A 14,532-nucleotide genomic window follows, 5' to 3' on the forward strand; every position below is an offset into this window, starting at 1 on the left:
ACCAATTAGTTAGCTTACCTGTTTTTACTTATGTAGACACGCTTGTGTAATACAATTAAGTATGTATGAAAAGCTTAATTTCACAGAAAAGTTTTTTATATGTATTACTGTAATTTTTAAAATTTATACTGAATAGGTCTAGTAAATGCGTGCATTCACGGGTCACCAAGAGTAAACAGATGTGCACAGCTGGGGCCTGGCTTAGTGCCCTTGGGAACACGGGCCAGCCCTCTTTAAATCTGCTGCAGAAAGTCAAGCCACGTGACCACAGAACCAGTCACCACTCCTTGCTGTGTGATCACGTGCTAATCATTCCCCGAACATTGTTTGCGCTGGGTGACTTGGATTTAAATACGTAGACAATAGTTGTAGATACGTAATATTTATTTATGTTGGCAAAATTACTACAGTGTTTTTTCTAATATATGGCCTATTCACTAAACCTTGCTAAAAATAACAGTGAATTAATAACCAAAAAAATAACATGTTAATTTAATAAGCAAATCTTGGTTAAAAGCATCTTTAAATTAATAGGGTGTTAATTTTCACATATGGACTGGAAATTTTATCCATTAAATCCAAAGCCCTTAAATCAAAGTTTCCAAAATCGAGGGTTTACTGTACTTCTCTCTCCTTCTGAAATGTGGGCATTTCACTGCTGGGGCTCCTTTCTTTTCTTTATTAGAAGTTACAGGGCTAGTGGCCAAAAAGTTGAGACCATTTCATCTGGGTGCCCAAGGATTTTAGAAGACTTGGTTCGTATTGGTTTCCTCTCTGGGCTGTAATTACACATATCATTAGAGAGTGAAGCACTTATTGTAGGGAATTCTGAAGAGGGAGATACATTAGCCTGAATTCCTAGCCTGACGCTAATCACAGGGGCGATTCTCCAGCTCACGCAAGAGCCAGAGAGTTTCAGAAAATGGGCTTCTGCCCTGGGGGTAGCACACTGGGAAATTCAAAAACTGCTACAACAGGAAGTTTTTAATCACTTTTTAAATGATTTGTGTAATTACAGACTATGTTTTCTTTTAAGGGATAATTTCATAGAGTATTATGGAAATATGATTTGAGCCCAGAAGTTTTTTTTTACAACTTGTCACTTTGGATTCTGTTAGCACTAAAAATCGACTTTGAAGATTTCAGCAATCATTTCCATTGCTTCAGTGAGTCGTTCTCGGTGTTTGATTGGGTCATTATTAGGTATTGATAGAAGACACTCGTTAGCAATGCAGGAAATAAAGTAAAATACTAGGAACTATTCCGACCTCTTTGATTTGAGGTACAGACATGGACATTTAAATGAATATAAGCAATTTATGATTAAAATACTCATCGATAGCACAGAACATGTGAGCAGTGGAGAAACAAGGACAAGAGAGGAGATGATCTGTTTCGTTTGGAGAAAGTGTTGAAGCCCAGATTGGGCCTGTTTTACAGCAAAGAAGGGGTAAGAGATATCTAAATGTATTCATTCATTTATTCAGGAAGCTTTCATGGGTTAGGTCTGAGGATTCAGTGGTGATTAACACAGTTCCTAGCCTTGAAGAACCCAGAGACAGACAGTAAACAAACGATTACATAAGATTAATACATTGGACCCTTCCTCCAGTGGGACGAGTGCCAACATTCATGAATGCTGACAAAGAGCGGTTGTGAAGGAAGGTGAGAGGAGGAGAGAGACCTTACCTTGTAGCGACGGCCTTAGATACCATTGTCCTAGGAGTTTCAGACCAAAGTGCCACCTTGGTTTTTAGTTCTTTATTCTAAAGTTGAAAAAAATGTGCAGAGATCACATAGCTAACACATTTATCAGCCACATGCTTCATGCTTCTGATCCACCTACATCACTCCTTGCCCGTAAGCTTGTTGTTCCTGCTGCTCTATCAGAACACAGAATGTAGCCAGTTGAGAGTCACTATTGTCTCTGAAATTACACACTCACTAGCTGTGTGACCTCATTCAGTTACTTAACCTCTCTGTGCCTCACTCCTTCATCTATGTAATAGATATAGTCTTAGTCTCTTCACAGGTTCTAAAATGAGCTAAAAATATGTCAAAAACTCAGCTCAGTGCCTGGCACAGCTTTTTAAGACTTAAAGGCAGTTAGTTTTAAACTATGTTTAGTAGTTGCCACCAATGGTATGTTTGCATGATTTTCTTATTTTATTTGTTTATCCATATTTCCTAATTTGTATAGAATGAATGAATAGGTTAGCTATGTAAAAATAATATATGAAAAATATTTTATCAAGTAACATTTGCCAAAAGGCCACTAAGTAAGAAAAGCTGTGAGGAAATGCCTTTGAAGACATTTCTTAGCAGAAAGAGGCTCTCATGTGCCACGGATCACATTGTCTGAGGTCCTCGGAGGTACACTGGCCAGCCCTCACTGGGCACTTGAGTGGACACTAATTCTGAGCGAATTATTCCACAGTCCCCGCGTTTTCAGCTGTTCAGAGCTGTAAGCATTGTCTTTATCAAATGAACAGTCCCCATGAGACCTACAGAAGGTGAGAGTCTAAGGAAAGCCTGAGGCTTGTAGAGTTCACCCTGCGGATAAAGAGAATGGTGGTTCTCCCGGAAGGTGGAAATGGCAGAACAGGGCAATGGCTACAAAACTCAAGATGTAAAAATACTGACAGCCTCTTTCTGTTACTATGATTTTTTTCTTCTGTTGTGGGGAAGCAGAAAGAACATGGCAGTGGGAGGAATGGCGTGGTGGCTGGGAGTGTGATCATGTGGCTCCTCTCTGGTCTGCCAGGGGAGGGGCGAAGCTCCAAACGATGATGAGGTTTGCAGTGGGAGTCAGAGCCTCTCTGCAGCCACAGGACAGGACAGGACAGGACAGGACAGGACGGGACAGGACGGGACAGCAAGGAGGCACACAGCAAGCAGGAAGTCAAAATACTGGGGGCTGAAGTAGAAAAGGCGACAGGTCTGGGCAGCCAATGACCAGCCACTTGACAGAGACAGAAGGGGTGGCCCTGAGCAGGAAGTCGAGCTGAGGCAGCTGTGGGGTCCTTGGGGTGCCCAGCCTCAGTGGGGCCTCCTGTAGGCAGGGGCACCCCAGCCCAGCATGGCAGTTGGAAGGCTAAACCAGGCTTTCCTAGCTAAGGGGAAGGGTTGGGCAGGCAGAAAAGCAGGTCTCATTATAGTAAATGATAAAGTCTTATGCTAAGTTCTAAGACACTGAAAAATAATAAAATGCTAAGAGGCTTCTTGAAGGGAGTGAGCCCTGAGGCAGAGCTTGGAAGCCACATGGAAATGGACAAAGGAGGAGAGGACACCTCAGGGCAGGACAGAAACGAAGCCTGGAGCCAGCAGACGGGCTGTCTCCTAGAGCGGCCTTGACCAGGCTTCTAGTTCCAGTCCACATCACCTGTCTCCCCAACACAGCAACTATTCTGGAAAATTTGCATGGACTTTTAACAATTACTTATTAATATGTAATGTTAATAATTTTATAATATCATCAAATATTTAATACTTGATACTTTAATAATGATTAAGAGCACCTCTCCCCAAGGCTATAATTTTTTATGCATAGAAGAAGCACATGCATACCACCCACAAAAAGACACTCATATATACACACAGAGAAACACATACACTCACACACGAACACTCAGGCACAGTCACACACAGCTACACACAGACATTTACACACAGGCTCACAGAAACACTGAACACACACAGTCACATTCACACTGAAATATACAACAGATCCCCTCCTTACCTGGGCTTCAAGTATGTTAACTTTTTCTTTCAGATTTTCAATTCTTTTATCTTGTTCTTTTAAGTTATTTTTTAAGCTTTCCATCTAAGAATTAGGAAACACAATTGGAAAAATCTTGTCAGACAACAGAGAATAGTTACATAAGTCAGAAATTGTGCAGGTTTCTGTGGTCAAATGATATTCATCCAGTAAAACAATTAAATCCCAAAGCATGAGGCGACTCAGTAGGCCAAAGAGAATAGCAGAATGAATTGGCTCCTGGGGACGAGGGCCCGCGGACAGTGCTGTTAACATTCCAGTCCTTGGGAAACCCGTTTACACCAAATTCAGCAGGAGTGCATCTGTGGAAAGCAGCACCGGCCCCCCTTTTATGTCTCAGCCGCATAACGTTTTCATCCTGCGGATGCAGAGGCCAATGGACAAGGCAGAAGGCCGCTGGCTGGTGCAGGGGAGCAACCTGAGGCAGAGATCTGGCCCACCGGCGGCATGGTGAGGGGGGCCTGCTTTGCTTCAGGAGAAACCACCAGCCAAGAGGCAACGTGGAGCTGGGGGGGTGGATGATTTCAGAACGGTGCAGGGAGAGAGGAAACACGTGGCCTCTGAGGCCAACCCTGCCACTACCAGCTCTGTCGTTTAACCACCGGGGGCCTCAGTTTTCCCATCTGTAAAATGAGAACATGGGTCTGTCTCTAAAGTGCCTCGAGTCCATTCTCCTGGTGAGGTTCCAGCCAAGGGGCACAGAAGCTGCATTTATGTCAGGAAGGTATTTGAGTTGTTTAGAAAGACTCCTTTTGGGGACAAATATTAGGCAGTAAAGAAAATGAATGAAGACCTGATTCTAAGTCTAAAACAGGCCCCCCACCCAGCTCGATACATGTCTTGAAGTAAACAGTTTGAGTGTTCGATCCACCATCCCTCCGGCTGCCACCGCAATGAGCTCTGCTCGCTCGCTTGCCGGGATGTTCCCAGAGCAGAAGGGCCAGGCGACGCCCCTGTCCTAACGCTGCTCCTAAGGAAACTCATATGAAACTGATCAATTAGTCCTTCCTCAAGAAAAGGCTGAGTCCCCAAATCTACAAAGTCTTCTAAAGGACAGTGTACATTATCCGCCTCAGGACCCTTCAAAAAAAATATCACTAAACCATCTAAAGCAGCGATTTTCAACCCGTGTGCCCCAAGAATGTTAAAAACGTGCGATACCTGGCTATTTAGTCAGGGGCGCTGACCCCTTTTCCTTTAGATTGTCAAATAAAAAATGACAACAGCCAACACAATAATAGCTGTCTGGTGTGAATGTATCAAAATTATACCTATTTTTATTTTGTCTGGCAAAAAATATATTTTTTGGTGTGCCGCAGAATTTTAATTAGTTTATGTGTGCCATGAGATGAAAAAGGTTGAGCATCGCCGATCTAAAGAGCAGTTAAACACAATTTCCCCAATATCTTCACTGAGGACATTCCAGATGTTGGCATACAGACAATAGCGTGTTGTGTGGGGATAAAAGGGAACGGTCCGTGGGGAGCAGAATCTCACTGCTTGGAAAGCCAGGCGAGCCGCCCGTGTTGCGGCTCCTCACTGTAAATCTGCCATCTACCCGAGAAACGGGCTCGCTTGACCTGACCTCCTGGATGACTCTGCGCAGGTTCTGGTGTTGGGAGTGGATCACAAACTGCAGGTGAGAGATCTGCTCCTGGAGAAGGGAAATCTCCCCCTGAAGAGCCTGGACACTGGAGATACAAACGGAAAAAGAGAGTCAAGATTCGCTAATGCATCACACAGCTGTTCTTTGTTTTCACAGCTGTGCTGCCAGGTTCTCCTTACTCGCTACCCTGCGACTGGGCATCAAGTGAGTGAGACGCCTAGGGCCCCCTGACACAACACACACTAACGATAAACAGCCATAAAGCAGCCTCTGGTTAGCTCAGATATGAACTTAAATAAGAATATCAATCCATATCAAAGGCTCCTTTCTGGCCTGGCTGGTGTTGCTCAGTGGTTGAGCATCAACCTATGAACTTTGAGGTCACAGTTCAATTCCCGGTCAGGGTACGTGTCCGGGTTTTGGGCTCTATCCCCAGTAGGGGGTGTGCAGAAGGCAGTCAATCAATGACTCTCTCACCATTGATGTTTCTCTCTCTTTCTCTCTCTCCCTACCTCTCTCTGAAATTAATTTTTAAAAACTTATTTTATTTTATTTATTTATAAAAAGCTCTTTTCTGGCCAACTGTGGCTCTCCTCCCACCAGCAGGTAGTTGAGCTGAGTTGTATTGAGCCAGGTGAAGCACCTGCATATCTACTCTGTCTTGCCTATGGGCACCCACAGACCTAGCACCCATCAGAATGCACACATAACTAGAGGGGGATGGCAGGGTTAGAACATGGGGCCAGGAATGGAGACTTTACATATATATCAGAAACCAATTTCCAATGATAAAGAATTAGTATACATTGTGGATTGTCTGGGTTTGCCTTTTTATTATTTTGGCTTCCTATTTTTGGTAATTCTGCTACCTGTAAGTAAGGCAAGGGGAAGGGGGGAGGAAATTAAACTCCAGCTAATATTTTGAGTCTACAGCAACCATTGAAAAAAGATGGGTGAAGTTTGAATTAGACTATGACTATTTGTACTTCCCTAAAGCTCCATGTAGGTAACTGTAACTGATTATACAGCTTTTGAATATTTCTCTTCTTCCCAGTATTATCTGAGTTAGGAGGCAATGTGCATTGTGGCAAGACCTCCAAGCTTGGGAGCATTGTGAGTTTGAAGTCACACACCTTCCTAAGTTTCAGTATAACAGATAGAATAATTCCTACCTCCTCTACTTTATAAGATTGTATTATAGACTTAAAGGGGGTAGAGTGAATGAGCATTTTACCATGTAATATATGAATATTATTTTCACTTTTTGAGGTTTTACAATTAGTAGCCAACATCCAATGCAATCGCAATTCCAATTTTCACAGCCTCTTCAAATATTACAAAGGTCATGGAAATTCATGGGACACTACAGAACATGTTCTTATCAGGAAAAAAAAAAGTCTCCATTTGGTCTCACATCATGTACCAAAAATTGCTTCTCAAACTTAATATGCATTGGGAGATCTTGTTAAATCATTAAGAATCTTGTTAAAATGTGTATTCTGATCCAGGGGGGAGGGGGAGGGCTTGAGATTCTGCCTAGTACAGTAAGGAGGATTAGGCAGTCTCTTTCCTCTAGAATTTAGAAGGAAAATAAACCAGCTGGTGAAAATGGTGGGAAACGTTAATAAATTGTATAGAAAAAACGAAGGAAGAGTGAAAAATGCTTACACCCACAACAGAATGGGAACAACAAAACAATCTCGTTTCTAAAAACCATGTCAGGTGCCCAAGGGTGGCGTCCTGCGTTCCCAGGGATGCACGCTCTTTATGGCCACATCTCCCAATCTTACTGTAACATAAATCACCTAAATTTATTTGTGGTAGCCTAACCAAGTCTGTACTGCTTTAACCAAGAGTCTGATTCATACTGATTTCATTTTCTTGCCTTTCAGCAAAGTGAATACCTCTACACACAGCTCAGAAAAAGCAATAAAATGAATATTTGTGATACTCACAAATCTATAAAAATTATATAAGCCTGGATGTTCGAACACCATTCTATAAACACAAAACATCCATTTCTCTCAAGAGATTTATAAAACCTCTTTAAGAACTTTCTGAAAATTCTTTATAACCACTGTTCATATATAATAGAACTGAAAGAATAGGTCAGTTTCATTTTTTAAATGGTTACATTTTTTTGGCTCAAAGATGGACAAAAACCCTATCATCAATAAAAAGTCACTTTTAAAAGGAAAAAAAAAAATCAAACTCAGACTGTTTGGACTCTTAACGAAAAGCTCCCTGTACCACCCAGGATTTCTGCAGCAAGGAAAGCTCTCTATTTAAGAAAAAAAAATAACATAGGCCAATATTTATTTAGAATTAAGTTATAAGCAAATGTAAATAATTTTAAAGACCTATAGATGTCTTCCCTAGCATTTCCTTCAATCTCTACAGGGAAGTGCGGTGCTAAGAAACTCTCTAAAAGTCCACTTTCTGGGGCTATACGCTTGTTCACAGGGAAGAAAATGGGAAAATACATAACTTGGCAACATCCCAGTGTCTTCTGATAAATGTGTGCAGTTGCCAGGGCCAGCCCGGTTCTGGGCTTTGGGATATGTGGCCACAATGAATGTGAACCAGGTAGAAAGCACACCATATGGGAGATGAGAAGAGAAAGAGGTGATAGGAAAGGGAAAGAAAACGAAGGGGGAAAAGTCAAAGACTGAGAGAGCGATATTTGAGCATATATTATTAAACGCGTGAGAATAAGAATTTGTACATTAGATAGATGATCTGAGATCTTGAAATAGGTTTGACTTTGAACATTGCATCATAGCACATAGTGACTATGGTGAGCATCGACTAGAAAAGAAAAGAAAGGGAAGGGCAAACTTCAGGAACTTTCATATGAAGTGAGTTATTACATGATATTCCAGAGAATTCTTCTAACAGCAGCTGAGTGGTAATGCAGTTGTGATATCCATAAATCCACCCCCACCACACAGCACACTCAGGACTGTGACTGCTTGTGAATGAGTGAAAGGGCGACCGAAGAACTAAGGAGTTTTTCACAGTCTTTTTGTCACTCCCCACAAAGTTGGGGAACACCACACACCTACCTTACAACTCCCTTGTAGCTGGACAATTAAATGCCTGCTGGAGCACAGACCCATTAACAAAAATCATGACCATGGGGGGAATGAAGGCCTTCATTTAATGAAGACTCACTAAATCTTCGGAAGGATTGACCTCCCACCAGCTTCCCAGGAGCCCAGGAGAACTCCAGCCTCCCGCACTCCCCGGGGGAGGCACACAGCTCTTAGCGGTGGGACTTCTCCCCTCGGCTGCACTTACGGGCCTCCTGCTTCCTTAGCGGGCAGTAGCCTTCTGTCCACTGACCAATGGACCAGTGGAGAGAAAAGACATCGGGAACTGCTATTACTTAGGAGGTAGATTCCCAAACCTTTTAGCATGGGTAGTGTTGGATTTGAGTTGCAGCAGCTTGTTTTCCAAAGACAGTTTTCTTTCTAGCAGTGTCCTTTTCTCCTAGGAGAAAGTAAGATACAGTTTTTGCTTATTTCTCTGTCTCTCTCAGTCAATATGTGTGCATGTGGTAAGACATTCTTGCAAACTGTTCGCGAAAGGTGCTTCTTGCAATAACAGAAATGCATTTTGAGCTGAAGAGTAATTTTATATGGAGCTGTTACAGCCTGGCCCAGTGGAGCCTAGGCAGGCTTTCCCTGGGTGGTTTGCACACAGCTCAACGTCACTGTCCTCACTTGCCTGCAGCGCTCTCGCCCCTGCTCAGTGACACCTCTCCTGCCTCTCTCTGTCCCCCTCCAAAGGCAACCCTGCTCCTCTCTCTCGGCACTGGCTCTCCCACCACTACAGGTGCTTCTCCATTAGACTGGAGTTGTTGGCATCCAAGGACACTACTGCGCTTCACTTGATACCTACCTGCTCACATGGCGTCTGTCAAGAAGTAGAAAAGCAGTAAATGCATTTTTAGTGAAGGACCAAGGTCACAAATGATAAAGTCACTTCCTAATTAGGATGTAAGAGAAATGACATGGACAAGGAATACGCCTTAATGCCATGATTAAGTCAAACTCTTTCAATCTGAAAGAATAGACAAGTCCACGAAAAACCAAGCTGGGGTGGTTGTGTTCTTTTTTATGTTTGATGGTCAGAGATTTTTATTTTAAATATTGCTGTCTAAACTCCTTCCTGCTACAGGATTTGTGTGGGTAAAATACAAGGCAAGACTGGCCCATGAAAACATAGAAATGGCTTTGGACGTGCGCTGACCTGGTTTTGAAACTTTGTGCCTGTATAATTTTTGCCAAAGCTTTAATCTCTCTGGGCTTTATTGCTGTTAATAAAAATCAACCCAAACTTGGAAATCAAAGAATATACAGCATGTGGTTTTAATGTCATATTGGGTCACTGTTTAATAGTCCGACCCGAGGATATTTAATTCTCTTGGAGAATTTCCCGGTGTTTGATGTTTATTATTTGTTATCAGAGCCCTGACTCTGAAGTTGAACGTTAATTTGTAGATTTCTGCCTGTTTGAAAAGATAATCTCAAAGGTTATGCATTAATTGCCTTAAAGAATATTAATCAGCTAAGTATCTAACCATGTTATTCTATCCTGTATCCCTTTTTTCAAAATGCCTATAAATAGCCAGTTCCTCAAAATATTTTATTTAAACCAGCTTTACTATTTTACTGGTTCCCTCATTAATTAATGATTTGAATGAAACATCTGACATGTATTTATTCTATATTTGTATGAGTCATGTTTTTGACTCTGCACATCTCTAAAACAGGAATAATACTCCTATATTGAAAGTTGGGATGATTGAAGGTAATATATGTGCAAGACCTATGGGCTTCGTTGGTACATATCAGAACCTCTATATAATAATTTGAAGGTGCAAAACACTTCATATCTTATGTGCTGCTATTTTAAAAATTTATACTTTTTCAATTTTTTTTTTTCCTGTAGCATTCTTGTGCATAGAAATTTTTACAGTGTAGCCCTAGTTGTTTTCAAATTACTTCTGAGGAATCACAGATATGCCTGGTAAGGTTCTTGTAATACTTGGGTCATCAAAGAAACACATTGCTGATGATATATTTTGAATTTGTAGGGAGGAAAATGGTGTTTAACAAACATTCTTCATAATGGACTTACTCTTGATTAAAGGATCTTTATAACCAGGGTGCGAGCAGACCAGACAATCGGACATGTCAATATTCTGCCTTGGCGAGGAGTCTTAATGCTTCCTCCTTGACAACCCTGAAAACCACACCACACCAGCCAGCACTTCTGGGGTGGGTGCCTCCTAGAAAGGGAAAGGCGGTCACAGCGCCACCCAGTGGGCGCTGCGCTCTCCCTGAACCACACTCGGGAGTGGACGCGTCCCCGCGCCCTGAGCAGAATGGAGCAGACACCAATTTAAATCACGGCCAAACGTTAACATCTAAACGACTCCGGAACCAAGGATGTCACTGTTATCTGGCATCAGAGAAGACAGAGACATAACGGAAAGGACTGTAAACCGGTGACTGGACAACTGTGGAATAGCTCCTGTTCGCACTGTCCTCATTTATAAAAGGATGCAAGGAACTAGGTGGTCTCAGGAGCGCCTCTGAGCTCTAAAATTCTAGTAGAGCTGAATCAATGACCTTAGAAAACAAATAATGATGCGACAGAACTGCACTACTAGCAAAAGGAACATAGGCCGTAGGAAAAGGCTCTTACTGGACGTTTTGCTGGCTCATCGGTGTTCGTGGAATTCGCTCTCACTGTATTCCCGATGCAGTGGGGCAGATGGCGAAGGCCTTAAGCAATGTGTTCATTACCAGACCCACACCACTAATGGCTACTTACTGGTGAATCGAAAAGGAATCCTCCAGGGAGCACCCACTACCAGGGCGGGATTTATCAACCTTCGTTGTGGAGGCTCATTTTTAATTTTTATGTCCTTGTTGAACTCGTCTTTTTCGTATTAATACAAAAGTCCCTGTACCCCCTTCCCTCATCCTGATACACACTTTGCTCCAGAGAAACCCTTCCTCACACCCCGTATTCTCAGTATCTCCTTAGACCAAGAAACTGTTGCCCAGCTTTACTTCTTAAAGTTTTATTTATTGGCATTTTTGCTCTACAAATATAAAGTATCTTTAAACTAAATGTCTTTAAAAAATAAAAACTCCTGCACATTCACCTTCTACTCCATCCCCACCTACCCAGGCATCTCAACAGACTCCACTCTAAGAAGTCACTGAACAAGTATTCTCGATTTTACTGCCAGGCCTTGGCGAACCCTAAGGCATCTTGTCTACCCACTCTGTCACAGGGCTCCTAGAGACAGCCCACCATGATGGGTCAATGTCAAGACAAATGCTAGGTTGTCACTTCTCAAAAAAGTCTGCCAATACCTGAGCCACTTCACCTCTTACGGGGGTACATCCCTTGTCTTCAGTAGGGGTGTCAGAATCCCTAAAGAGCCCTAGGAGAAAGAGTGAATGGAAATCTGGAAAGTTGTCTGAGTCCCACACAACACAGATATACTACACCGTAATCTCCACAAGCAGACCATATCTGGTTCATTCACAAATACTTATCTCGTCTCTAGCTCTGCCTGGTACATGGTAGGTGCTCAAATATTTGTGAAATAAAGTCGAGTGAATATATCCCAGAATTCTGACATAAACTCACATTGAGTACAGATTTCCTGGGGTTTCTAGGAAATGAAAAGTATATTCCACTGTTCTTTTGTTCATTTTCAGGCACTGACATCTGGCCACTAAACCTACCCAGTGTTGCTGGGTTTGAGGTGAATGCAAGTCTAAATTTAAAGGTCAAACTGGTTTATCAAGTTGTTTGGTTAAACAACCCTATTTGCATTCCAGAACTGTCTTTCTTTCCTAAAGGCAAGCATTCTTTGCACTATCTTAGTTTGTCAAACTATTTATTACATGATAACTGCTCTAACACTACAAAATATTCATCCAAATGTTACAACTTGTTCAAAACATCATAATTATAGACTGTCACACTTGGACAAACCAGCTGCTTGAGGACATTCTAGCCCAGTGACTCTGGCTAAAGTGTAAGTAATATTGAGTGACTCACTGCACAACACAGATGTAGCTGTATATTATTATTATTCAATTCAGTTAAGTTTAGGCTTATTTAAGATTACATATTTGGCCAAATACACAGTGGTGTAAATTAAATTCTTGGGACATATTTTAAAATTAATCAAAGCCCCTTTGCCAAGAAACATGAATATTGAAATGGGATGTTTTTGAAGTGACATTTCTAAAATGGCATCAACTCAGACAGACTCAAAAAATAAAACAAGGCTGAGAAGAACAGAGGGAAATTAGGGAATATAATAAATATTAAAATTTTATTAGAAAATATTTACTAGAAGTCAAAGCTGATATTCTTATCTACCCCCACATCAGTTTCAGAGATGCCAGCTTTCTATTAGTTTGTTTTGCTACTTTAAAAAAATGAGTATATCTTGGTTTGTCTGAATGCTAGGTGTCAAGGCACGCATAATTAAATTTATGTGCTCACCTTTTGTATATATTTGGATGGCGGCTACTTAAAGGAACACTGCATGCAACTTTTAATACATTTTTTCTATTATTACTTTCTCTACATTCTCTTTTGAAAGTTCCAATCTGTATAAAGTGTCCTTTCTTAATGTGACCTCTATCTGTTCTAGTGCAGCTACAGGTCTGTACAAACCTACAGTGGATGTGGGTGGACAAAAATGGGTACTTGTTGACTCTAATACATAAAAATGCTATAATTACAGGGATCCATCCACCATATTATTACTAGGAATAGATAGACTTGGTGATCTTTTCCATTGTTTCCATTCACACAGCCTTGCCTGGTTCCACTTTCTAAGTCATACATTTACTGGAAGAAGAAAGTGACAGATAGTGACGACGTCAGTATTTATAGAGAGGTCAGCCCCTAACAGGACAGATCATATTAAATGTATAAGGAAAGAAATGAACATCACCGAGTACTTGCTAAAGTCGTAGGAGCTGCAAAGAGTACATCTGCTTAATGTTATCTTCTTTATTTTTGGTGTTATTTTTTTAATTGCAGGAAGAAACCTGTTAATTCTCCAGGCCCTTACCTTTTCCATCCTCTGGACGAGGCTCTCCAACGCCGTGATTTGATTATGCTTTTTTTCAAGTTTCTCAGCAACTTGATTCAGATTTTCAACCTGTTGTTTCAATTTCTGTTCTTTTTCAAGTTTGTTAACCTTTGGTCAGAAAAACAGTTGTCAGCCTATTAATTTATTAAACCTATACAGTAAACTCTAGCTTTTGCGGACCACGATTTAATGGACTTTGGATTTAACAGACAAAATTTCCAGTCCATATGTCATATGTGAAAATTAAAATGCTTTTAACTAAGAATTGCTTATAATTAAATTAACAGGGGTTTTTTTGTTATTAATTCATTGTTATATTTAGCAAATTTTAGCAAATAGGCCATACATTAGAAAAAACACTAGAAATTTCCCCAACATAAATAATTACATATCTACAACTAGAGTCTACATATTTCAACCCAAGAGTCACTGCTCGTAAACAATGTTTGGTGAATGACCAGCACGTGCTCACACCCCATCACCTGCCGTAACTGGTTCTGCTGTCACGTGGCGTGACTTTCTGCCAGTTTTACCAAGTGGGGCTGATGTTCACACGTGCGCTAAGCCACGCCCCGGCCGTGTGTGTTTGCTTACTCACGGGGACTGCCGAACGCACACATTTACTAGGCCCATTCAGTGTAAATTTAAAATTACTGTGATACATGTAGAAAACTTTTCATACATACTTAATTTTAAGTACACATACGTGTCTACATAAGATTTTTTAACATATGCATTCAGAAAACCTACTTTATCATATAATGGACTTTTGACTTTGATGGACACCCCTTGCCTGAATTAGTCCATTATATAGAGATTTTACTATACAGATATTATCTTCTATAATTTTCTGAGTAACCAAAAATAATATAAAATAATATAATAATAATTCACACTTGTTTAGAATTCATTTTTTAATTCAATGTTTCCTTCCAAATAAACCTGATGGACTACAAGACCACCAAATCAATGGAGAATTAATACTATATGAATATTATCCCTAGA

The 14,532-nt window shown here is 41.0% G+C and overlaps 1 protein-coding gene across 1 annotated transcript in view; it reads right to left on the reverse strand.

Moving 5' to 3' along the window:
* The window catches only part of CCDC68 (coiled-coil domain containing 68), a 41,105-nt gene that overhangs the window by 4,765 nt on the left and 21,808 nt on the right, over window positions 1-14,532 (reverse strand). The window contains exons 7-11 of the mRNA XM_016225104.2: window positions 13,507-13,635; window positions 8,794-8,876; window positions 5,364-5,469; window positions 3,740-3,823; window positions 1,690-1,766 (exon numbers count right to left, since the gene is read on the reverse strand). Coding sequence (XP_016080590.2) covers window positions 1,690-1,766; window positions 3,740-3,823; window positions 5,364-5,469; window positions 8,794-8,876; window positions 13,507-13,635 — 479 coding nt within the window. The remainder of the gene's footprint in view (window positions 1-1,689; window positions 1,767-3,739; window positions 3,824-5,363; window positions 5,470-8,793; window positions 8,877-13,506; window positions 13,636-14,532) is intronic.

This window comes from Miniopterus natalensis, chromosome 7 (assembly GCF_054644295.1).
Source record: "Miniopterus natalensis isolate mMinNat1 chromosome 7, mMinNat1.hap1, whole genome shotgun sequence".
Lineage (NCBI taxonomy): Eukaryota > Metazoa > Chordata > Mammalia > Chiroptera > Miniopteridae > Miniopterus > Miniopterus natalensis.